Source organism: Lissotriton vulgaris, chromosome 2_1 (assembly GCF_964263255.1).
Source record: "Lissotriton vulgaris chromosome 2_1, aLisVul1.2, whole genome shotgun sequence".
Taxonomy (NCBI): Eukaryota; Metazoa; Chordata; class Amphibia; order Caudata; family Salamandridae; genus Lissotriton; species Lissotriton vulgaris.
The window spans coordinates 718009491-718037184 of NC_141687.1; the positions used below are offsets into that span (position 1 = coordinate 718009491).

At 42.5% G+C, this 27694-nt stretch overlaps 1 protein-coding gene across 1 annotated transcript in view; it reads left to right on the forward strand.

The window, feature by feature from the left end:
• Positions 1 to 26863, forward strand: part of LOC147731035 (uncharacterized) — a 212417-nt gene extending 185554 nt beyond the window's left edge. The window contains exon 9 of the mRNA XM_086958670.1: positions 25791 to 26863. Within this exon, the coding sequence (XP_086814796.1) occupies positions 25791 to 26510 (720 nt within the window). The 3' untranslated portion in view covers positions 26511 to 26863. The remainder of the gene's footprint in view (positions 1 to 25790) is intronic.
• Positions 26864 to 27694: the final 831 nt, after the last annotated feature.

Here is a 27694-nt window from a genome sequence, read left to right on the forward strand (position 1 = left end):
GGGGCATGGGTCTTCCGGGGATCCGGAGTTCGTGGTGCCTAAGAGATGGGACACCAGTTCAGAGGAGATCTGAGAGAACTCCTGGAAGGAGTTAGAAGGGATTGTTCGAGGGGGATTGGTGGAATTCGTGGCCGAAGGGGGTTGGTCATTAGAGACGGAGTGAGAGTATCCAGTATCCAGTATCCGCAGGAGAGATCGCCCCACGTTTCAGTAATGAAGAGGAGGTCGATATTGTGGGTCTCAATGAAATTGGAGATTTCGTATTTGTGTTTAGGGAGGGAACTCACATTTAAGAGAGTGGCTAGGTATGGTTTAGGTAATACCTTTTTGGTTGTGATTGTCGTAGGTAGAGGTCGATAATTATTAGTGACAAACGAACATTTCGGACAGATGTACAGATGGTGGAGTGGTTGTTTTGCTAGATTAATACGCTGGCATTGATGGGAGGTGGAGTTTAGCGCACAAAGGCATAGGGAGTTGTACTTAATGGTGGTTCCAGGGTTGTTAGTGATAAAACGGGCAGAGGGGTGGCCCTAGGCCCGGTCCAGGCGCGGACGGGCGCAGACGGGCTTGCCTTAGGCGCGCTGACGCGCACCCGCTGCGCTCGTCCGCTGCGCGGCCGGGGGTTGCACATAATATATGGGGGAGGCGAGGGGGCGTGTCCAGATCAGTGGGCGTCGCCTAGCTGGCGAAATGGCGGCAGTTTACAAACCGCTGCAGCGCTCAATCAGCTGCGCGGGGAAGTCCTGACCTTGGATTAAGTGGGCGGAGAGCAAGCACCACAGGTAAATACACAGTATCACACAACAAGATTTTTAAAAAGATTTTAGCAGTAAAAAGCGGAGTGCTCCCGGCTGTGCCTCAGGAGTTCTAAGCAACACTGTCCAATTGCGCTATCAGTCAGCGCTTTTATCTAGTGTCGGTGGGGGGCGTGTCCAGATCAGTGGGCGTCGCCTAGCTGGCGAAATGGCGGCAGTTTACAAACCGCTGCAGCGCTCAATCAGCTGCGCGGGGAAGTCCTGACCTTGGATTAAATGGGCGCAGAGCAAGCACCACAGGTAAATACACAGTATCACACAACAAGATTTTTAAAAAGATTTTAGCAGTAAAAAGCGGAGTGCTCCCGGCTGTGCCTCAGGAGTTCTAAGCAACACTGTCCAATTGCGCTATCAGTCAGCGCTTTTATCTAGTGTCGGCGGGGGGCGTGTCCAGATCAGTGGGCGTCGCCTAGCTGGCGAAATGGCGGCAGTTTACAAACCGCTGCAGCGCTCAATCAGCTGCGCGGGGAAGTCCTGACCTTGGATTAAGTGGGCGGAGAGCAAGCACCACAGGTAAATACACAGTATCACACAACAAGATTTTTAAAAAGATTTTAGCAGTAAAAAGCGGAGTGCTCCCGGCTGTGCCTCAGGAGTTCTAAGCAACACTGTCAAATTGCGCTATCAGTCAGCGCTTTTATCTAGTGTCGGCGGGGGGCGTGTCCAGATCAGTGGGCGTCGCCTAGCTGGCGAAATGGCGGCAGTTTACAAACCGCTGCAGCGCTCAATCAGCTGCGCTGGGAAGTCCTGACCTTGGATTAAGTGGGCGGAGAGCAAGCACCACAGGTAAATACACCGTATCACACAACAAGATTTTTAAAAAGATGTTAGCAGTAAAAAGCGGAGTGCTCCCGGCTGTGCCTCAGGAGTTCTAAGCAACACTGTCTCTATCCCCAAATACCTAATGCTACGTCGGATCTGATCACAATTGTCGTGTGTGTTTCACTGCATTACCTCTGTTTTGGCTGGATTAACTGCATACCCCGATACCTCCCCAAAGCTTTTTAAGTTGTCCCAGATAGCTACTATAGAGTCTGGAAAATGTCCCACAAATATCATTAAATCCTCAGCATAGAGGCTTATTTTCTTGACCCATCCATTACATGTAAATGGGATAATATCCTTGCACTCCCTTAGTTTGATGGCAAGCGGCTCAATGTACAAGTTAAAAAGTAATGGTGAAAGGGGGCACCCCTGTCTAGTGCCCCTGCCTATTGTGATCTGGGATGAGAGAGTACCGTTTACCAAGACTCGAGCGGCAGGATTTTTATACACTGATACTTCTTTAAGAAAGGCCCAATTGACCCCATCAAACGCTTTGGCTGTGTTACATATCATTACTGTTAGGGGTAAGTCATTTACAGTAGCCATATCAATAGTGCCTATTAGTTCATGAGTTAAATCCTGCAAATGCCTGCCCTTAATGAAACCCTTCTGGTCATTGTGAATCAAAAGACCGACCACCCTCTCCAACCTATTTGTAATCACCTGCGTGTATATTTTATAATCTGAGTTGAGCAGGGAGATCGATCTATATGATTCACAGAGTTTTGGATCTTTATTAGGCTTAAATAATATGATTATTGTGGCAAGATCCCAAGATGCGGGCAGGTCTTGATTTAAAATGTAAATAGAATTAAACAAATCAAGCAAAATGGGGGAAAATTCCTCTTTCATAAGAAAATATATTTCATTAGGGAGGGGATCAGGGCCAGCCGCCTTACCTTTCTTTAAACTTTTAATCACCTTATTGATTTCATCGATTGTAAAAGGGGCCGATAATTCCTCTCTTAATTCCTCACTAAGCTGTGGAATATTTATTCCTTGTAAAAATGCCTCTATTTGGGCCGTACCTGGGTTTAAATCCTCTGTATAGAGGTCTTGAAAGAATTTTACAAAAGCCTGTTTTATCCCCCCTTCTTCAGTGATTCTTGTTCCAGTTTCTAGACATTTTACTTCTTATTATATTCCTAGCTTGATCTGCCCATATTTTCCACACTAGCAATTTGCCGCAGCCTTCCCCATATTCATAATTTGCGAGTTTACTCGCTTCCCATCTTTATCTTACTTTAGTCTCCAAATAGTCGGCTAAATTTTGCTTTGCTCTTATTAGCTCTGACTCAGTGATTAGGTTTTGAGAACATTCTACATTTTCCTGTGCCTTCTTAATTGCCTCTTCTAATGCCTGGAATTCTGCCTTATCCTTCTTCTTGTGGTGTTTGCTGATACCGTCTAGTATTACTCTGAGATCAACTTTATACGTATCCCATACTTTATCTAAAGAGGCAGTATTTAGGTTAAAATGGAAAAATTCAATTGTAGTTCTTTTCAATTTTTCTATTATCGGAGTGTCTAAAAGTAAGGATCGATTCAAGGTCCAGCGTCTTTCCTCTGATTTATTTCTTAACTCAAACAGTAGTGAAAGTGCCAAATGATCTGACAAATGCTCTGGAATATGTGTCCCCTTTTTAATTTGTTCACTAATCGATACGGAAACTAGGAAGAAATCAATCCTGGACCTGTGTCCATGTTATTTATTGTGAAAAGAATATTTCTCTGCTTCTGGTCCCATCCTAACCCCCTTTGTAATCCAAAGGTCAACAAGTGCTAAATCTTGAATTACTTGTTTTACTGTTGCTCTCATTTTTGGTACTGCCATCGCTGCCCTCTTAGATGTTGTAGCTTGTCCAGGATTCAGAGGGATATTAAAATCACCTCCCAAAATAAGAGGGACGTTCACCTCAATTAAGCTTAAAAATAATGCCTTTAGGGGGGCTGGTTCATCTAAGTTTGGGCCATAATAGCCCACCAAAGCAAACCAGATATCCTGAACCTTAACTTTAGCAATTACCCCCCTACCTAATGGGTCTACTTGAATTTCTCCTAATACACTCTAGCAGGTTTTTTAACCAAAATTGCAACTCCTTTTATTGTGACAGTTTGGGAAGTACATATACAATGGTCTATCCAGGGCTGATATTTTAAAATTTCTAACCAATTCTCTTTAACCAAATGTGACTCTTGAATAAAAATAATATCTAAGTCGCACAGCTTCAAATACTTTTTTTGTCTTCTTGATGCGACCCTTAAGCCATTAACATTCCAAGTCATCACTTTCAAGCAACTAGATTTAGTTAAAACTGCCATTCAAAAAATAAACAACTGTGTTTTTTTTCCAGGTAGCTTAAAAAAAACAGAGGCTGTTACATTTGAGGACTATTTTGTTTGTAATTGTTTCCCAGATGCTCCCCCACCATTTGTGAAATTTATATTTTTGTTGTCTTTTTTTACATTTTAAATTATTACCTTTGCCCCCCCCCCCTCCCTCCCTCCCTGGGGAACCCTCCCTAAATTCCTGAGGTATAATAACACCTCTATTTCAGCTCTTACTCCTGAATGGGGTTTTAAATACACATTTTTTCTTTTTTGTGTGACTGTGCTTTATTGAGATCTATAAAAATTCTCACGTCATTGGGATCTCGAAAATTATGCATCTTATTATTCAACATAACTCTTAGTGATGCGGGAAATCTAATATTTGCTGTGGTGCCAAGGTCTCTAAATTCCAAAATAAATTTACTCTGCTCCCATTGGCGGTCCAGCGTGGTACGGGATATGTCTGACCTTATACGATATGACCAGTCATTTCTCTTATATGAACCTGCTTTTATTGCTCCTGACAGCATCCTCTCCTTCAGTGTCTTTGTGCCAGTACGAGCAACAAAAGGGTCTCGGTGGACTCTCTGTATGTCTTCTTCTAGAGAAGCTTGGTCAAGATGCTTATTTTGCTCCAATATGAGAGTAACCACAAAAGCCTTTATGTCCCACCCCCCTTCTGAACCCTCCGGGACATTTAGTATCCTGAGATCATTACGTCTTGCGTTATTTTCAATAGCTTCTATTGTCTTTTAACTCTTGCTCACTCTTTTTTAATTTTGTAATTTCCATCTGATTTACCACTACCTTCGCAGCAAGCTGCCCATACGTGTGCTCCATGGCCCCCACACGTTCCACTAACCCATTTATCTTCTCTTCCATTGACTCACATTGCCCATTAATTTTTCGTTGATTATTTTCAGACGTGACAAATTTCTGTCTTAACTCAGATAGCATTGTCATCATTAGGTCACCCAGGTCTTGCAAATTCTCCTGTGTCGACGAAGATCCTAGTCCCCCTATTTTATCTGAGTGTGCTGAGAGTGTTTGTGAAGAGGAAAGCTGACTTGGGGAGCTCGTGGAAATTACACTATCCAATGCTAAATCAGGAGCATTTTCCAAGTCAGCCAGAGGGTCAAAGCTATTTTTTGTGGGAATTAGTGAAATAAGATCCTCCTGGGGGCCAATGGATGAGACCGAATTCAAATTCATATTTCTGTTCGATTCCGGGATTTGTGACGTGGAAATATCAGGAATTCATACTGCAGAAAAGATATTTGTTGCTACCTCCTGAGTTTGCGCTTTAAAGTGTGCGCAGAGAGGGTATAATTTTTACTTTCTTGGGCTTCCCTTTTTCTTTTTTTTTTCTTTTCCTTTCACTTTCACTGCGGAGTTTATAGGTGGGCTACACACTTGAGTCAGACCAATATTCAAACCTGCCCCTGATTGTACTTCCACTGTAGGGTCGGTGGTAGACAGCTTGGCCAAGCTGGACTCCGTCAATGCTACTGGCGGATTACTTGAACTCTCGGTCTTGATCCTAGATTTGCCGCACTTATTGTGAGGTCTTCCTAGACCCAAACCCCTCTACTCCTTAATGTGTATCTATTTACTGTTTTATTGTTGTGTTGCTCCTTAAAAGACACACTCTTTATTTTCTCCTGCAGCTAGTCTTTTTTGCCCTTCCTCCCCCTCTTTCCTGGGGGTTTCCTAGAACTTTCAGAACTTTCAGGCCCCCCTCCCCTACTGCGCCCTCTTGCGAAGCTGAGCCTTCCTGCTCTTGCCTCCTTACCGAGGTCATCGAGCTCCGCACCCCTCTCACATCCTCTGACTCCTGTTTCCTCCATCCACGACAAAACCGCCGAAAAAGCAAAAGCACCGGCTACCTCGGAGGCTCCAAGACCCCCCCGGGAAACTCTGAATCGAAATCCCCTGGCCTTCGCATATTAGCAGCAGCTCCTGCTATGCATGCCCATCCATCAGGTGAGAGAGCTCACGACTATTGCAGATAAGCTGCCACCATGTTCCCCCGAGAGCGTTTCACTGCACCCGATTTTTGCACTTTCTGCATATTTTACGTCCTGATGATGACCCAAAACATTTAAACTCGGGGGTCGTAACGTTGACGAAACAACATATTTTGACTGTGTCTTTTCATTTGATGGTGGATATCAATACTTTTTTGCCAAATATTGACCCTAAACATTCTACTATCCCTATCAACCACATGTATATATCTCTGACCATAGCACATATGCACTGTTATGACCATTAATAACTCTCACTACGCTGTCACTTTTTAGGAGCACTTTATCTTTAAGATGTTATGTTACAAAGTTCTTATAAAGTGCACGTACACCCAGGTGTTTCATGGGTGTACGTGATGTGAGTAATGCATAATAATAATAATTATGTATCAATGAACATAGCCATGATTCAGGTTATAAAGAAATACATGCACTAAACGCATAATTGTATACCCACTCCTTTGAGGGTTTTTTCTACCTTGGTTCTGCCTCTATTGCCATGGAAGGGCCTTTTTCCCCCCGTGGGAGCCACCTTTTACTTAATAACTTCAGATTGGGAGCAAATAGAGATATGCTGTTTACCCTCAAATTATTTGAAATCTTAAATCCTTTTTAACAGCGAAGTCTGATTTTAAGTTCCATGTTTGAAAATGCCAGTTTTAGAAAGTTGTATAAACTAGAGGGGTTTTGTCCTACAGGACCAGGCAGGACAAATTCATAATAATAAAACACAAGTGCCTGGTCTCGAGTTCAACGCTGTGTGGCACGTGTGTTTCATGTGCCACTACAATCGAAGGAACGGATTTTGAGTTCAACAATATCAAATGGACTCATAAAGAGTTTACGAACTGCAAAAGTCGCAACTTGGTGTATGCGATCATCTGCCCATGTCCCAAACTATATATCGCGAAAACAAATCAGCAAATAAACCAAAGAATAGCACAACACCAGTCCCGAATTAAACAAAAAGTACTAACAGCTCCAATGGTCCAACATTTCATTCAAAGTGGTCATACAGAAAAAGAATTCAAGTGGACTGTACTGTCTGGAATCAAAACTCCCCCACGTGGAGGGGATGTAGAGACATTATTGCTGCAAAGAGAAGCATACTTAATTTTGAAGTTCAACTGTGTAATAGAGGGGAAGAACGAACTCTCTGAGCTGCAAAGAAATATTCATTGAGCCGCTTTGAGACACCGCCGGCCCCCCTGAGAAACCCCACCTGCTTTTAAAAGAAATACAAATAAGAAAGTGGTGAACAAACATGAGCAAAACCACTAACTTTTACAAAAGTCCGTTCTCATTAGCTAAGAGTGACTACAACCCCCACAACTCCTCGAGTGAGGCAAAGTCAGGTGATTAATAAAGGCCACTTCCGGATGTATTCGAAATGGAAATGTGGCGGAATGACTGCAGAATTTAGCTGAAAACAAGGAGGTGAGCTTGCTACTTGCCCCCAACTCGTAATAACAGGCGAGTTACGGTATTACTAAGCTAACCGTAGTGTTTAATCTTGCAGCGGGATATATCGAACGCGGACGCAATCTCATTATTGGAGACGCGCCCAGACCTAAACGAAGATAATTCAAACCCTGCTTTCGCCTTCATCAAGAATAACGAGACGTTATCTCTGGACAACGTTCGTACGTGTGATCCACAAAGTAAGTTTAAAGAGTAAGAACAGCACTAATGATGATATGCCCATGGTTACATAATACAAGGAGACAATCGACTGTCCCCTTTTTCTTTATGCAGACAAAAGGTCACGCGATTGAGCACACAGACGACATCGCGTCTTGGGAACATTAAGGTACTTTATGTTCTATAATGTATGAATAGTGACACAATAAGGGAAGGAGTAGACACTAAAATTATATTTTTAATTTGTCAGGTACCCAGGCTTGCCCTGGGGAAAAACCCGAACAATCGGACCGGGTTTGGAAACGCATCGGCATTTCCAACGAGATCTACCTCTCGCACTCACTAAAAGGCAAAAAACTAAAAGGATGTCCCGCAGCGTTGGACACACTTGAACTCTTTTCACATAAAAAATGCCTATAGTGATAGCAGTCCTAAAATTACAAAAGGAATGACGAGAAAGGACTGAATCTTAATAGTCTCTGGTGTACCTTCACATTAAGTTGTTGCATGTTGATGTCTAAATATCAATGTAATGATTGTTCATGTTAATGAATTCATGATTCGTTGTTTGATTTGTTTTGCTATAATTTGGTCTAGGATGTGTTAGAACCTCTTACTGAACTGCACTAAGTAGTAAAGCTACAAAAAATAAGTGAAATGACACATGAGCTTTATAATTAATGAATGAGCTCACAATCTGCTGAACATTAAAAACAGCGTTGAACTCGAGACCAGGCACTTGTGTTTTATTATTATGAGTTTTAGAAAGTTGGCATTTTCTTTTCCAAACCAACCGTGCTTTTCTACCAGGGTTCTAGTTCACTTGGCTGTGAATGTCTCTGCTGTTGGGGGGAGGGGGGGGGGTTGTGTATTGCTTCCAGACATGGGAACAATAAAAGCTTAGCTGTGAGGGGAGTGGGTCTTCCTGGCAGCAGGATGGAGGAGATGCCCCCTGCCTTGATTACACTTCAAATGGCTCTGCCTGCAGCACAAACAATGGGACCCCACAACACTTATTTTCGTCACCCTAGACCGTTTGGAGCCAAACCCAAAGGAAGGTGGAGATCTGACCAAAACCACCAGGTATAAAAACAGGACCCTCAGAACAACTCTTCAGAACACACCTGGACCTGTGAAAGATTCAGAAGAAGGACTGCCCTGCTGCTGAAGGGACTGCCTTGCTGTCTGAAGAAGGAAGATTTATCCTCTTTGCATTGATTCCCAGGCTACCCAGAGTGACTCCAAGGGCCAGTTGGATATCCTCCTTTGTGAGCTACAGGGACACAGCAAGCTTCCAGAGGACTCCTTGCAGCTGGCCAGTTGACCCAACTGGGCCTGCCTGAGCCTTGCTGCTGGACACTGCTAAAGTGTGTCCGAAACCCAATGAGTTGCCCCACGTTTTCGCCTCTTGGCTGGCATCTGTTAAAAATCCTCCTCAAGAAAAAGTAAAAATCATGACGTTTGGGATCCTCATGAGCATGTAGTGACCTTTTTACTCTGAGAATTGACTGCCTGTGACGTCCACAAACGGGAAGCTCCACTGGACCTGCTCTTTGTGCCAACAGCGACCATCCTTGATGACGGGCAATGCAAGACCTACACTTTGCGCGGAGTATCCACTACGATCAACCAACACGAAGTTTCAGTAACAAACAGCTCTTCACACTACAGTACCAAATGTTTGTGGGGCTTGACCTCCTCGTCGTGCAAAAAGCCTCTTTCTCACAGTTACCTCCAATGCGAATTGAGCTCTTTGCACCAGACTTCAGAAGGTAACTCTTCAGCTGGACTGATTGGTCCCTAAATGCGACTAGCACTCTATTGCAGCAGACCTAAATTTGTGACTTTCTCTCAGTCTAGTACGACCAGATAGCCACAAGTGGCGCGTTATGCTTCTTGGTGCTATTTTTACTAAAACCGCAAAAAAATTCTATCTCCGGTTCTACTAGTTGAATTTTGTTCATACTAGTATCATAATTATATTTATTAAAACATACTCTATTTCTCTGAATTGGTTTGGGATTTTTCTTGTGGTGTATTTCCACTTGTTTACTGTTTGGGTTCTGTTTACTGTTTGGGTTCTGCATAAATACTTTAAACATTGTCTCACCGTTGAGTCTGGCGTTAAGCCTGGGTTAAGCACAGGTTAATTTAGTGGTTCACCCTGACCAGGATTGTGGCTGTTGTTTATATGGGGCTTCCATTCCTCTCAACCAATTACCCAGTTTCTTACATCCTGCAATTGAAATAGCATTAGCACCTATTTATAAGGAGGTTTTTGAGATTTTTGCTTGAATAAAAAAAATTGAATCATAGTTATTTTACCACAGCTTTGTTCCTAGTCCACAGTTACTTGAACAAATGTGGTAAGCAGAATGTTGTAATGTAATCTATCAAAGGGCAGCATTGGTCTACATTTCTTAGTGGCCCTTAATTTAAGGTGGTGGAACAACTCTGTGGGATGGGACAAATCAGCGTGTTCCAGTTGAGGTTCATGCTCAATACATTTTGTACACCATGAAATCCACTACCTAAAAGTGAATTGTAACTTTCATAGCTATAGAAGAACCTTTACAATTACAATTACAATAAAATCCACTACCTAAAAGTGAATTGTAACATTCATCCACATAAAATGGATGCATGTAGGGTGCCAAGTAAATGGTCAGAAGTCAAGAGTTCCATTTCCCAGTTTATGATAGTACCAAGATTGGGTACTTTTGTGGCATGCAATGGTTATTGGACACTTTCCTATAGGAGACCATTCACTTCTCCACTTGGTCTTCGAAGGTCAAAGTTTAAACTGGGGATCACTGGTTCTTAAAGTTGGCTAGCACCCACTGTATGTTGTAAGGGCCAGTATTTAGTCAGTGTTGGTACTCCCTCTGGATTCACTGGTTCACTATTGGAACTGAGGAACTGGGATTTGTTTTTTTTGTCTTGTAAAGACTTTTAAAAATGATACATTGGCTTCCCAAAGTGGCATCTTAAAATCAGGAAAAACGTTTTTGTCTTGAAATACTTTTATTGGGGACAGACAAACATTCAGTATAATGGCAGGAATCCAACGTAGACAAGCGAGAGATACAAGATGCTACGTTGCTATTGAGTTGCGCTGGTAGCCTGCTCCTCTTGCACTTCTATGATCTGGCAGCCTGTCAATAGCTATTAGCACCCTGCCATCCAAGGGATACAGATGGGGAGAAAGTGACTGGTATAGAGGGCAGATCAGGGAAAATGGGAACATGCTCTGATACACCATCCCTGGAGACAAGAGTGAGCGGTGCACCAGGGTCAGTAATTCTAACTCCAAGATGGCTCCTACTGACACCGTAGAGTTGTGGCCATGTTGTCCATCCGAGGGTGTTGTCAGCCTAGAGAGGATTGTTATTCTCTAGCCCCCATGCAACCGTCCAGCTAGACTGTGGTATGTCACGTGGAGTGCAGGAGGCAAGGTGAGACACATGGATGTGAGACCATGAGAATTGAGGAGTCTGGAGTAAGGCCCATAAGCTTTACAGTATATGTTAGTTGAAGGCAGGGGCCATATCCAGAGGCTTTTTAGTAGCATCTTGTCACCAGGGGAGTGGGTCTCTTTGGGTTTCAGACTAGAAGAGAGACTCTTCCTTGGCGTGGGGCAGGGGACCATTTACTGAGGGAGACTGTTCTAAAGAAGAACTTCTACAGCATATGTACAGCCCACATGATTTAAGTATATAACGATCAAACATCTGGACACTGACACCCTATGGGAAATTGAAGGCTTTTCCTAGACGAGAGTGATAGTACTGGCCTGGGATGAGCTCTAGCTGTTGCATTGACCTGGTCCCGCGCATGTATCTAGTTCATGCAGGTGCTTTTGCCACAAATCCCACCTAACAAATAGATGCAAAGTTGGAGCAGGTGCAGTGCTTAATTTGTGCCGGTGCTATCCGGTGCTTAGCACCGGCACTTAATTGACGGGGCCGGGTCTATCTCGCCCGTGCATCCAGTAGTCATTGATGTTACTTAAAATTGTATTTACCGCTGTGTACTCCGCATGCGTGTCAATCATTTGCAGCAGCAGGTCACAGGAGCGACAGTTAAGACTGTTGCTGCGTGTGAGATCATGAGTCATGACTAGAAAACACACACACTTCTTTACTTGACAACTTTTCTTAATTGGCTGTCTGCCGCGCCCCACCACGGTGCCGTCCAAATTACCTAGAGAGAATGCAAACAATACATTATTGGTGATGAGCGCGCGCTTGTGATCGACGTCATGGCGGCCGGGCCACAGCCCGCCCTTCTTCTTGGTTGGTTGGTGGTCACTGGTTAAGTAAAGTTCTTTAATCACAGTGGCACAGTCTGGTTACACACTTAAGTGAAGTTCTTAATTCACACTGCAGTGACTGAGCACAACAGTAAGTGAGTGTGCGTGCCCCTCGCGCTGCATTGCTTGAAGCTGGTGGGCGAGCCGCAGCAGTATTGTCACACACACACTGATTTATTGGGGCGCCAGGCCAGGGGCAGGCTGTAAAGTTCTGAGAGTGTTCTGATAGGGGGTAGGGGCCGCTGTACGCACAGCTCGCTCAGATTTTTTGGCGCCACCGCCGCCACGCCCCAGCATAACCCACCGTGACCGCAGCCAGCTAACGAGGAGGGTAACGGTTGGTAGCAAACTAAAAACAAACAGCAGCAGCGCACCAGGCCGGCCGGGCCGCCTAATCTAAAATATTCACTGAGCCGCCGCCCACCACGAGTAAATAGGTAAGATATTGCAATCAAATAACAGTGAAAAAAACTACCGAGTGAGAGTGAGGTGACCTAGGCTAAGCCAACTGCACTGCGTATGTACGTACTACTAACTAACTACTTCAACTTGCCATTCGAATACCAGGCAGTACTACTTAATCGTGCAAAAAGAAAAAAACAACGCTGTATTTTACTGTACTAATAGTGGATGTGACTCGAGTGAGGCGGCGGCCGGTCCGGGAGTTGTAAGATCAAGATCACAGTCGGCGGGGGAAGGGGGGGGATGGGGGGCGGGGGAGAGGCAGCTCCATCCATAGTGCTGATGAATAGGATTAGGATGGATGTCCGATGCGGAATCTGATGCAAATGCTGTTGAATGAAATTCGGATTCACTGTCTGAACTAGGCAAGGCCCACCGCCCGTAGCTTAGTGGTATAGTCGTGCTGGTGCCACTGAGTACTGGGGGTCTGGCTGCCCTGCTGCGGGTTAATTTAAGACTGGTAAAAGTTTTAGGCCCTGCTGCTGCCCTAGCCAGGCGGCAGGCCTGTACCCGCCCAGCCGCTGTCTGACGTGGTACTTGTCGAAACATGGTGGCTGGAGGGCTGGTAGTGCTGGTGCACGCAGCCGATCGATCCCGAGCATGGTAATGGTGGCACTGGTTTCACTTTCTTTCTCTCGGGTGCGGCATTCAGGGGCGGCGTTGCCACTCGCAACGAACAGTGTGTGTGAAATTAATCATGCAAAATCATGTAATCATCATGTATTACTTCATATTGATTCCTGCGGGACCGGGTTCGGGTGGGGGGGGAGGGGAGGATGGCCGAGCTCATTTTTCTTGTGCAATGCATGCACTCTCAGCACCATCTGCTTTTAGAACTGCCGGTGCTGAGAGTGGAGTGGAAGTACTGGACCCGTCCCACTTAAAGCCTTGGGCAATAGGTATAAAATGTAACAATAACATGCCCCTGCTTGACCTGCAGCACTGTCATGTGATGTGACTTGACGAGTGAGGGTCTGGTTGTAAGATCACCGGCGTGGGTGGGGGCGGGGGAGAGGCAGGGGCGGATTGGCAAGGCGGGCATTCGGGAATGGGCCGAAGGGCCGGTGCCTCAGTGCCCTCTGTGGGCCGTTTTTTTCTCCCCTGTCCCAGTCCACGGAGAGTGGACTAGGAAAGGGGAGAAAAAACCGGCCCACAGAGTGCACGGAGACAGAGACTGAGAAAATGAAAGCAGCCTCGCTGTGCGGCCAGACAGCGATTGTCAGCTGTGGGCTCTCCTTCACCCCTACCCTGCCAAGCAATCAAGCTGAGGCTGGGCTGGGGAGGGGTGATTGTTTGCAATAATCGGCCTCCCTGGGGGCCAGGTGTTTCTCAGGCCTTTGAGCCATTTGCTCAACAAAAGAGAGAGTTTTCCCTGACAAACCCAGAAAGGACTGGGAAATATAGCAACACAAAAGGTAATTGGTTCCTTTCTGTGGTTCCTAAATTAAAGCGCAAAACGCTTTGAGGAATAAGACACCAAAAACATTTCTGATCTCAATGATATGTATCCTGACTTGTTCCACAATTATCTCCAAAAAACATAATTTTCATTAAAATCAAATTTATTAAAAACTTAGTCAGAAACCAGCATGGTATATAATCAACAATTTTGCATTTAAAAACAATCACAACACATTGACATTGAACACATATACAAATTCACAGAAGTTAAAAGTAGCCAAGTTGTCGACGCGTTTCGGTGTTTAAGATTGATGGTACACCTTCCTCAGGACTACAATCAAATTTCTTCAATCTAAAAATATACGGAACAGTCAATTAGTGTACATTCATTGAGGGGTCTCATTTACAGAAAGTTTTTTTACAATTCTATCGGTGTCTAGAGTGTAAACAAGAAGATTTCTTACTCAATTCGCAGTATTCAATTTGCGGTGTCAGTCTAAATCCTGGGGATAGATAAATCTTATCCACTCTTATGATTCTGGTTTGTTCCTTTAAAAGACCTATGTACACACAATATTATTTTGTGTACAATTAGTGTGTTTGATTTAATCCACAAAACTACATCTTTATCAATACTCAAGTTTAGGTAATCCAATGCTTACTTTGTATTTTATGGTAGGAGCCTTAAGGATTTGTTTTCAACCATATGGATATTTTTCATGTCCACTGTTAATAATCAGGATGGTTCCTTAAAATAACCTGTGTGTACATAATATCAGGTATACAATAAGTGTGTTGCATTTAAGACACTAAATTTGAAGTATTTTATAGAGCTGGTTAAAGTATGCTTACTATGTAGCTGGTAATAGGAGCGTTAGATTTTCTTCGTTATGTGGAAAACTCAAGGTGAACCTCCGGTGAGCGTCTTTTCCACTTTTAGGTCTTGCTTTAGTGTAAAGGAGATGGAGTGCTTCTTTTTAAAATTGAAGACGGTTCCTTTTATCTAGGTAGAGAAATGGAGTGCACATTTTATACTTTACCATATTCCCTTACTTAGAGGTGATTCAATTCAGTTTGGGTTATGCTCTATTATCTTTTTTGTGGACATAGAGCGTATATGATTTAAGAAGTGCAAATTAAAGAGCTGTTGCAGGACATAGAGATTTAAAAGCCCAAGTCATGCCGCTATACAGACAAGGCTATGAAGCCCTCCCAAGGTTAATCTCATTTTTAAGGGTAGAAAGCCCATGCAGACATTGTCAGTTTTGTCTAAATATCATGATGTCAGCTCATGCTCAGGGGTAGAATGCGCCCGGATATCCCCTTTCTCTTACCTCCGTGGTTTAAGCTCCTCGCCGCCTGCCTGGTAACCCGGTCTCCTGCGTCAGTTAGTGCGCTTAGAGAAACGGTTCCTTTTGTACTCCGCGGCGGTCTGTTTCAATTGAGAAACTGCTTGCACCTGTGTCAATTGTTGGTCGGCGCTGTGTAGTCGCCATTTTGGTAGTTTTTTATCTCTACTCCTTGCCTCATACTGCCTGTAAGCGAGGAGGGACTAATCGAAAAAGATCGAGTAATTCAAAACAGCGGAGTTCCAATTTCTTATTATACGACGCTTGCTATCGAGGAGTTGATGTTGTATTTATCTTTTACACGGTAGCCCTAATGGTATATCAGTGAATTATAGGCTCCTATAGGTATTTACTGGGACATACTTCTACTTTTGAGTCACGGGATCGTGTCGCCATTTTAGTAGTTTTTGGCGTTACTCCAAAGGTGGATATTCTATAGGGTTTATTACTGCCTACAATTGTAAAGGGACTAATAGCAGTATGATTCATTTATGCACAACATTAAATTCCAGTTGGTTAATCTATTTCTTGATTTTTTAGAGACTCTCCAACAAGTACTTCTGTTATGGAGATTTTATAGAACTTACGAGCCCACGGACATATAAATCTATAGCAGGGCGCGTTACCACTATGTAAACATCGAGTTGACACGCCATTTTGGTAGTTTAGTAGAAGTCTCCGCGAGGATGTATATTCTCAGGGCTTATGACATCTTTATTATGGTGCCTAACTCGCTTGTTTAATTGTGGTACATCTTAATCTATTCACCGATGAATCATGTTTTTATTATACCTAACTCCTTTCTCTATTCACGATGATACATTTTAGTCTAATCACAAATTAACATCTTTTTTGTTAATTCTTTTATAATACCCAGAGTATAGTCAACATTAAATACACATAATCATACCTGAGGCTAGCGTATGCATGAAAATCGGAGCATATGTAGTGGATATTTAGTGCAGGGATTTGAAAATAATATTACCCAATTCGGTGTATATAGAAATGGTAGCTCATAAATGGGACCGAGCTCCCGATTGTCATCATAGGGTCACCCCTTACATTCTTATATGGCTACACAGGTACAGTCAAGTACGTTATGTGGATCATTGTTGTAATCCTACTTAAAACCAGTATGAGACTTGATATTATAATCTAAAGAGTGAAATCACATAATATTATTAAACACAACATCGTTTAATAATATTATGTGATTTCACTCTTTAGATTATAATATCAAGTCTCATACTGGTTTTAAGTAGGATTACAACAATGATCCACATAACGTACTTGACTGTACCTGTGTAGCCATATAAGAATGTATGGGGTGACCCTATGATGACAATCGGGAGCTCGGTCCCATTTATGAGCTACCATTTCTATATACACCGAATTGGGTAATATTATTTTCAAATCCCTGCACTAAATATCCACTACATATGCTCCGATTTTCATGCATACGCTAGCCTCAGGGATGATTATGTGTATTTAATGTTGACTATACTCTGGGTATTATAAAAGAATTAACAAAAAAGATGTTAATTTGTGATTAGACTAAAATGTATCATCGTGAATAGAGAAAGGAGTTAGGTATAATAAAAACATGATTCATCGGTGAATAGATTAAGATGTACCACAATTAAACAAGCGAGTTAGGCACCATAATATAGATGTCATAAGCCCTGAGAATATACATCGTCGCGGAGACTTCTACTAAACTACCAAAATGGCGTGTCAACTCGATGTTTACATAGTGGTAACGCGCCCCGCTATAGATTTATATGTCCGTGGGCTCGTAAGTTCTATAAAATCTCCATAACAGAAGTACTTGTTGGAGAGTCTCTAAAAAATCAAGAAATAGATTAACCAACTGGAATTTAATGTTGTGCATAAATGAATCATACTGCTATTAGTCCCTTGTCAATTGTAGGCAGTAATAAACCCTATAGAATATCCACCTTTGGAGTAACGCCAAAAACTACTAAAATGGCGACACGATCCCGTGACTCAAAAGTAGAAGTATGTCCCAGTAAATACCTATAGGAGCCTATAATTCACTGATATACCATTAGGGCTACCGTGTAAAAGATAAATACAACATCAACTCCTCGATAGCAAGCGTCGTATAATAAGAAATTGGAACTCCGCTGTTTTGAATTACTCGATCTTTTTCGATTAGTCCCTCCTCGCTTACAGGCAGTATGAGGCAAGGAGTAGAGATAAAAAACTACCAAAATGGCGACTACACAGCGCCGACCAAGAATTGACACAGTTGCAAGCAGTTTCTCAATTGAAACAGACCGCCGCGGAGTACAAAAGGAACCGTTTCTCTAAGCGCACTAACTGACGCTGGAGACCGGGTTACCAGGCAGGCGGTGAGGAGCTTAAACCACGGAGGTAAGAGAAAGGGGATATCCAGGCGCATTCTACCCCTGAGCATGAGCTGACATCATGATATTTAGACAAAACTGACAATGTCTGCATGGGCTTTCTACCCTTAAAAATGAGATTGACCTTGGGAGGACTTCATAGCCTTGTCTGTATAGCGGCATGACTTGGGCTTTTAAATCTCTATGTCCTGCAACAGCTCTTTAATTTGCACTTCTTAAATCATATACGCTCTATGTCCACAAATAAGATAATAGAGCATAACCCAAACTGAATTGAATCACCTCTAAGTAAGGGAATATGGTAAAGTATAAAATGTGCACTCCATTTCTCTACCTAGATAAAAGGAATCGTCTTCAATTTTAAAAAGAAGCACTCCATCTCCTTTACACTAAAGCAAGACCTAAAAGTGGAAAAGACGCTCACCGGAGGTTCACCTTGAGTTTTCCACATAACGAAGAAAATCTAACGCTCCTATTACCAGCTACATAGTAAGCATACTTTTAACCAGCTCTATAAAATACTTCAAATTTAGTGTCTTAAATGCAACACACTTATTGTATACCTGATATTATGTACACACAGGTTATTTTAAGGAACCATCCTGATTATTAGCAGTGGACATGAAAAATATCCATATGGTTGAAAACAAATCCTTAAGGCTCCTACCATAAAATACAAAGTAAGCATTGGATTACCTAAACTTGAGTATTGATAAAGATGTAGTTTTGTGGATTAAATCAAACACACTAATTGTACACAAAATAATATTGTGTGTACATAGGTCTTTTAAAGGAACAAACCAGAATCATAAGAGTGGATAAGATTTATCTATCCCCAGGATTTAGACTGACACCGCAAATTGAATACTGCGAATTGAGTAAGAAATCTTCTTGTTTACACTCTAGACACCGATAGAATTGTAAAAAAACTTTCTGTAAATGAGACCCCTCAATGAATGTACACTAATTGACTGTTCCGTATATTTTTAGATTGAAGAAATTTGATTGTAGTCCTGAGGAAGGTGTACCATCAATCTTAAACACCGAAACGCGTCGACAACTTGGCTACTTTTAACTTCTGTGAATTTGTATATGTGTTCAATGTCAATGTATTGTGATTGTTTTTAAATGCAAAATTGTTGATTATATACCATGCTGGTTTCTGACTAAGTTTTTAATAAATTTGATTTTAATGAAAATTATGTTTTTTGGAGATAATTGTGGAACAAGTCAGGATACATATCATTGAGATCAGAAATGTTTTTGGTGTCTTATTCCTCAAAGCGTTTTGCGCTTTAATTTAGGAACCACAGAAAGGAACCAATTACCTTTTGAGCCATTTGCACCTCGGCCCCCTGGCGCCCATGCAGCCCAGAAACGGTGTTAGTCTTAGCACCTCGCCCACAGCCCTTCACATTCAGGGCATAGTGGACGAGGAAGAATGGGTCTTGCTGTGGGGGCCTGGTGATGTTTGGAATTTTTTTAATTTATTTATTTATTTATGTATGCGATTTTATATAGCGCTGACTTTACCCGAAGGTGTTAGAGCGCTTCACACTAGGAACAGCAATAATACATGAGGAGAAAATTATAAGTGGACAAATTACAAAAGCAAACGTTAAGTTACATGAATCAAAAGTGACAATAGTGAGCAACCAAAATACAAAAGGAGCAAACGATACATTACAGGAGGAAAAAGACATATGTGTGCAGGTTACAAAAGCTTACAAAATACAAGTAGAGGTATAATACTGTAATTAATGGCAGACACTCCAGCACAAGAACAAACGTTACGTAGGCAATGGTGGCACTTGTGCAAGTATCTAAAGCAAACAAAAGTGAGAGGTAGCAAACAGTGTGTTACAAGAGAAAAGTGACGTGTGCAAGTTACAAAAGGGTACCATACACAGGTACAAGGGTAATACTACAGTAAATGGTAAATACTCAAACTGCCAGAACACACTGGGAAGGCACTTCCCATGCACCAGCTTCACCTCAGCCTCCCCCCTGGCTACCTGGCTACCTTGGATGACCCAGAAAGCTGTGTTTTGTGCTCCCCTGCCAGGACATTTTCCCAAGGCCTGGAGGGTTGATTAATTTACTAATTGCAGGGGCCTTACCTCTGTTCATGTGCTCCTGAGCTGAAGGTCTGGGGAGGGCTGAGTAGGTTAGTAATAGCAGGGGCTTTGCTGCTTTTCAGGTGCTCCTGTGCTAGAGGGCTGGAATAATTTTGTGACAAAAAGGGGCCTTGCTATTTTTTTTAGTAGCTCAGCATGTAGGTCATTGTCACCTTGGCCCTGTGTTGTGTGCAAGAACAGTATCCTCCCACTTTCATTCCTTGTCTGTGCAAATGGTGTTTCATGAAAGGGCACGCCCCTTGAATGTGGGCCACGCCCCTTAAATATGGGCCACGCCTCTTGAATGTGGGCCACTTTTTTCGTCAGTGCCCGGGCCGAATTGTGATCCCAATCCGACCCTGGGGAGAGGCAGCAGCTCCACTCCATACATACTGATTAGAATAGGATGTCCCGCTCCCGCCGAATCCGATGCAAATAAAGCTGCAGCCTGCAATTGAAAGTCAGACTCACTGAAAGTCAAGACCTTCGGAATTGTGCAGGGAGAGCACGCTGGGCCACAAGGTGGAAACAACAACAAATTATACTTGTCTTCTGGAGAGACATCTGTTGCCAAGTGTTTTCCCTGATGCAAAGCAGGGCACCGACCACCAGCCTCTGCTTGTCCCCCTTAAACTGTTTTCTCAGAGTTCGTCGCGAGACAGTCAGCCTGCACCATCCCGAGAAAAACAAAAAAGCAGGGCATTTGGTATTCTGCACCAGTTAAGTATGGGGGACAGTCACAGACACCTCAATTGCAGCTGCGGGGCACAGAGATCGGGAATGTTGGAGACACTCTATATAGCAATCAAGGCAGCAGAATTCTGGTCCAGTGACGTGACACTTGCTGCTGAGAACGGTGTGTGACCTGCTGGCTCCACCTGAATTCTGGCAAGGCTGACTGAAACCTTAATCATTGTCTGGATGAACTAGGTACCTTTTGAGTTCAATATTCCAAACGCCTACTCAGCAGTGCAATCTAGAGTAGTAGCACGTGCTATATATTTAAAAAAGACATTTGAAAACAAGAGCTAGAGTTGAAATTAATTGAATGAAATACGCTTTAGCTAGGCTTTGAAGTACGAGTGAACAAATAAAACGCTTACAATGCAAACATCTGCTGACAGATAGAATGTTTAAATAACATTTTTGATCAGAATGAACAGCGTTCAATAGCTAGCTTAGTTGGTGCTACTTAAGTACATATAATTATATGAAATACATATAGAGCAAAGCTCTGAAAAGTGAGTGAATAAATACAATTGTCCCTTTCCAATGTATTAGTGATCTCAGCTAATTTATTCCAAACTTGTGCTTTTGAATGCACTTTTGATTGAATCTTTTTCAAAATGTTAACAGGGCAGGGGAACATCCTATCAAAACCTATTATGAGGAAGGCTCCTCCTTTGCTGAAAATCATTTGGCTTTTCGAAGGGCCAGTTGAGGATGTGGGCGGAGCCAATGGAGGAAGTGGGTGGAGCCAGAGAAAAGTAGGTGTGGCCTCCGACAAAGATTTGAGCACCTGCACTTAAAATTTTACAAATTAAGCACTGAGCAGGTGTATAGGTCAGTGAGTTCCCAAAAATGAGACCAGGGTGCCCTGAGGAAGATGTAAGGAATTCGGAAACTATTCATGAAAAGTAAATATCAGATTAAGTGTCTGGTGGAATGTGAGGAATGCCCGGACCTTGAGGCCTTTCTGTGAATCTGTTCCCTTCAGTTCCCGGGGGATGGTCATGAAGCGGTTAGGTTGGACAAAGTCTACACTGTTTGCCTGAGGAAGCTAACTCATAACAATTGTTTCTTAGAACCCTTTTTTGAATACTATTACTTTTTTCAAAAACATATTTTCATTTTCACCTCATCTCAGCTATTTCAAGATGTTTCCATGGCCATGTTACAGAAGGGAAACTCTTTAATACCATCTACGAAAGCAAGGAATATGCTGTAAGTGGACTTTTTCCTCTGGGATGGCCTTTGACAAACATAACAAAATCTACCACTTCAATGATCAAGAGGTAGATGCTTCCTTTCTATAGGAGGCACTGCACGATAAGCCACCCTGGTATATAACTAGATCGCAAAGGCAGCAGGAAGCAAAGAAAGAGACTAGCTCTGACAAGGCAAAGGTTAAGCAGCTTTTAGAGCCACATGAATAATTTAGATGATAACTCTGTGGAGATGGAGGTCTGGGAGGGAATTGTCAATATTCTTGCTTGAGGTTTTGCTTTCTTTACACCTACTCAAAATGTTCCATGAAGCTCAACTATGCTCTCTCTGGCTACCCTACATATGGGGGGGCAGAAGGGAGAGGGCTTATAGTAAAGAGGGCAGGGCGCAGAAAAGTGGTACTTGTGTTTTTCTTCCACCCATCCTTCTGGAGCTACTTGGTGAGTGGGGGAGATGTTGTTTAGTTTCTTTATCCATGTCTAAGTCTGACCCACGGTAAAGCAGCCAAACCTAAGTATTTAGGGACAACTTTTTGAGGGGTCGATTACGGCTTGTGGGGTTATAGGTTAATTGTTTTTGAAACATAATGATGTTGATTGTTTTTCAAATTCTGCAAGTTGGGATTGGCTTTTTGGGAAGGAAATAGAACTAGGTAGGGTGTCCATGTGAGAATCGCTTTAAAGGCAGCTGGCAGGACTCTCTCTGGTCTGATTTCCCAATTCTGTGTACTGTAATGGGAAGTGGACAATTGATTACCTCTGGGCTAAAAAGCAGTTATGTTTGCCTTTAATCTATAGTTAACGTCATTTGAACAGGTTGTCTGTGTGAACGTACCTACTTCAGCAACATCTTGATTCCATTTGCTTATAGGAGACAGGCCTGAACTGTAGGGACCAGTTGAGAAAGAGGCATTGATTATGTCCAGAGAGAGAATAGAGACCTCTTCGAGAAACTGGAAGCACAATGGGCTAGCTATAGTCCTCTCTCCTTTATTATATTGGAGACTCCAAAGATCATGAAGGAACCTTCCTGTTGGCTAAGGGTTTCCTTGAGAGCTCCCAGGTGACACTGGTGATGATTTATTCCCCTAATGTCGGCCACAAAGCCTTTCTTTTGTAATTTCTGCACCAAAGCACCAGTTTGGCCGAGGAGGACATTATCCACACAGGGTCCTTTTCAGGGTTATGAGGTAGGAAATCGGATAGATCTAGTGTAGAGTGGAGGTGCCACCAGTGTGCTACCTAAGAAACTGAAAAGTGTGCTAGCAGCAGCTGGCTTGACAGATATCTGCTGAGAATACTATGGGCAGACGAGAATTTAAACTTCTTCGCATTGATCTTTCTTGTATCCCCAGTACCTCCAGCACACAAATACAAAATTAGCATGCTATATCTATCTGATCACACCGCATTCACATTTGAAATGGACATGGGAGCTACTCCAAGTTGCAGGAGCAAATGGCACTTGCACCTTTCACTCGTGAGGAATTCAATTTTATGACTGGAAATAGCATCACAGATTTCCGAATACTTTTACCTTATTAATCAAGGGGTGTCTTCTCCACTATATCTGGGACACCTCTAAGCCAGTTCTTATGGGCAAATTAATTTCAATGATGGCAAGGCTGCAAAGGCTGTGTGCACTGGAGATACGTAGACAAGAAATGGACATTAAAGAGAATGAGAACAAATATCACCAGAAGCCATCTCTCCAGCTGTTGAGGGAAATGACGACCCTTATGGGCTAATTAAGAGCAAAATCCCCTAGCAGAATAGAACTCACCTTATTATACATCAAACAACAGTCTTATGAAATTAGTAATAAGTGGGACACGCCTGGCCAGTCAGCTGAGAGAAAAGGTTGAGAGGGTCACTATCCAGGAATTCTGCTCATACTCGGGTGCTCACTTATTCACCAAAACAAGATGTTTAGGAAATTTTATGAGGTACTCTATTTCGGTGAATACTATTCACGGGATGCTCGAAGGAAATATAGTAGATGGGCACACTGGGCCAAAATCCCTGAGAACAAGACGATGCTTTAGATATTCCTATCACTGAAGACAAAGTGCGCCCAACCATCTGTGACATAAAGTCTAGCGAACCCCAAATACCATTATGAGTAAATTTGATACGGTCTTGGGTCCTTATGTGACCACCAAATTTACCTGTTTGTATAGTCACTCTGCAACAGCTGAAAAGGTCACTCCATTTCTGAGATGCCTCTGTGATCTGTGCCTCCTAAAGTCTGATTGCTTTTCTTAATGTGGGCGTCAAGATTTTTAAGAAAGTTATAGTGACCAGTGTTAAAACATTGGTTCTTGATTTGATCCATCCTAATCAATCAGGATTTGTCAAAGAGAGGCAGGCCCACAATAACATTCAGTATATTGTCCACCTGGTTGAAAAGGCCCACAAGAAGAAGGTTCTGACGTTGGTATTCCTTGATGCCAAAAAAACCTTTGACTTGGTGACTGAAAGACATGTGTTGGCCCCAATGTCCTTGAGATAGTGATGGGTCACTGTGACAGCCTTCCAGCACAAAGTTCTTGAACTGAATGTTGCATTTGGTTAAGGCTAATTACCACTTTTTCCTGTCTTGAAATCCATGAAAATTCAGTGAGGTGCCTCTCTCTTCTCCTGGTTAGGCAGAATTGATGTCAAGATGACTGTTACTCCAAGAGTGTTGTATCTATTTCAGGGACTTCTGGTGAGAGTGGAAATGCATTTCTTCAATACACTGCAGCATAGTATTTCGCACTTCTCGTGGAAGGGTGCAAAGGCTACTGTCACAGTGAAACTGCTACAGCGCACCAAACTGAGGGTAGGGGCAGCATTGTACAATTTCTCTGCTTCCTATTGTGCAGCTCAAATTTGAGTAGTTATTGACTAGTCCATAACAGAGCCATACAACTGCACCTAGAAAAGGCAATTATGGGGAGACAACTGTGGCATGTCATCTGGATGAGAAAGGGGCTATGCCTCACCCTATGTATACCTTGGCACACCAGTGAAGACCGGGCTAATGGTTTGGGACAATGTTGCAGTGAGATTAGGTCTCTCTATGTTTCCGTCGTGATTTGCCAATCCATTCTAATTCTGATTTTAGTTCAACTTCCTATAGAAGCCCCTTTGACGAATGGCAGAAGGGGTTGGGCTGTAGGTTCATCATCAATAAGTTACAGAGGGGTACTGTATACTCCTTTACACAATGTAAACAAGATTTCCATTTAGTGATATAGCTAAACACTTACATCACGCCCAGATTAGACACTGGGTGAAAACCAGTTTTCAATACTCATGAACTTCAGGGAATATTTCTAAAATGTACAAACTTATTCTTTTGGAGTTGGGGTCTAACTCTTAGGCCTTCACTGTAATAGTTGGCTGTGCTCTTGGGGATCTAAATGTATCTAGAAGTTCAGGACAACTAATTCAGGTCCTCTCACTATCCATTTCCATATCTAATTCAAAAGGTGCACTTAAGGTCCATCGATCACATTACCTTCGCTCTGTCATTCAGTACAAGGTTTTTCCAGTGAAGGTGAGTAGGTGTGCCTGGTTCCTTTGTGGTTAGTTTTTGCTCTTTTGAGCTCTTTTCCTGTTGTGCCTTTTCTATTTTTAGGACTTCTTCACTTTCCTGCACTTCTACCTTTCACTCCCAGAATGTAACTCTTACCACTGAATCTTTATGCCTCACTGAACTCCCTTTATATCTCTGTACATTTCTTACTGTTCTTCCTCACTCTGGTACTCAGTTAGAGGACGTGGTCTTCCTGTCTAAGCTGTAATTAGGGTACTCAATTTTTAAAAATATTGATTGGTCACAGCATTATTTTTATTATATGGAAATTTGTTCTGTTTTTTTTATTTGACACTACTGTTGTAATGAGTGTGCATACTTTATATTTCAATAATCTCTATTCTGAGATGAACAACAGAAATAGTTGAGCCATTCACATCCTTGTGGTCAACGCAGTGGGTAGTGTTACTTAATTTCAGTCTCCTATATAGAATATAGAATGTGTATTTATAATCCTCTTGAAATATTTCAAGAATACATCTACAAAATAAAGAAATAGTTCAAAATATGGGAATGAGGGCATGCAAGCATTCTATGTAAGAATTATATTTGATATTGAATATTGAATTGATATTGTTTTTCTTGTAGCTTCCGTTCCTGCTCCAAAATCAAATTATTTACCCAGAAGGCTTTGTTCATCCGGTCAAAGAAACTTCTGTTTTGAAAGCCACTACTTGGAAAGTCACTGAGCCGCAAAGAATTGTTGCTAAACGTTGGAAGGGATACAGGGGCCGTAGACATGGATTCAGAAGAAATAGGAAACCCCAATCGTGCCACCAGAGCCCCACTAGCTGTCCAGATTCAGAAACCAATGTTGATTTAATGAGTCCTATGATTTCAAGCCAAGATAATCGATCCAGTCCTGTGAACGTTTTCATCTCTCCTTCTAAAACACCCACCAGGATGGCCATCACGGAAGGTGCGTCAACATCCACACCATGCAAAGATGCAGCAACAGTACTTTCACCAACTTCTATGCTTCTTTCTTTGCTGCCTGCCTTAACTCCTCCAAAACTGGAAGATGGTGTGTTAGATTTTAGTTTGCTTAAGTCTCCAAATGATGAGAGTCTAGGATATCTTATTCCCGACACTATTCCTATAACATCTGAACGAGAAGACACTGAGCATGATCTTGGTGGATTGCAAGGATTTACTCCTATTGAAAATGATTCCATCTCTGAAACATTTGGTGCTGACCAGCACAATGATAGTTTTTCAAAGTTTTTTTCAGATTACAGCACGCCCAATTTAGGTGAAGGAATAGACATGGCCAACTTAAGTTGGTCATATATTTTCCACAGAAATTAAACAGGCATCTCTGTAACATAGTATATATATTATTGATGCTTCTGCCCTTTGTTAATTGTACAAAAATCACTGGAATATTTTAAGTATTCTTCTAAAGCACTTAATAAACTATAAGAAAAAGCACTGTAGTAACAATATGAAAGAATACTATGATATTCACATGTGGAAGAATCTAGTCATGCCCGGATTTATGAAGAATGTTTCAGTAATGAAGCCAGTAAAAATCACATTAACATCTGTTATTTTTATGTACATTTGAATTTATCATTTTATCATAGCTTCAGTGAAAAGGTACAGATGACATCTTATGCAGTAATTTAGCACAAAGTAATAATGTATTATTTAAAAGAAATATTAAACACGATACTACCTTTGTTTATGTTTCAAATTCATGAAACTTTTGGTCAAACGTATACAGTCTGACATTGACATTAACATTTATTTAAGGATTTGGAAGGGTGCACAGTGCACAACTGTTCTCAAAGCTCTGTGTTAGGAGATACTATGTGGAGCATGGCCTGAATGAAGGGTTTTGAGTGTTAGAATAAAACTGTTTTCAAGGACTTTCCAAACAGAAGGAGATTATGAACAGATTCTTGCAGACAGAAGCAGTGCTTTCTACAATGAGCACCAAGCTGCTTTGGTAGGTAGGTGCTTTCCTACTCCTCCTTCAGAAACCGCCCTCCTTACTGCAACAGACAACATCCATAACTTACTGGACAATGGACAAAGGAGAAACAGCAGCCCTCATCCTCCTCGACCTCTCAGTGGCGTTCGACACAGTCTCTCACCACACCCTACAACGCAGACTCCACGATGCAGAGATCCAAGACCAGGCCCTCGACTAGATCTGCTCCTTCCTCTCCGGCAGAATGCAGCGGGTCAGACTCCCCCCTTTCCTCTCGGACCCTACACCTACCACCTGCGGAGCCCCCCATGGGTCCTCCCTCAGCCCTACGCTCTTCAACGTCCACATGGCTTCGCTCGCCCCCATCCTCAGAACCTACGGCCTCAACATTGTGTCATACGCAGACGACAACCAATCATCCTCTCCCTATCCAACAAACCCAACACAGGTTTCATTCTGGCACGCCAGGGCCTCCTTTTTTGCAGCTATGAGCTGGTGGTTGTAATGGTTGAGGGCTGATTTTTAGGTAGCTCAGTTAGTGGTGTTCTTGCTGGTT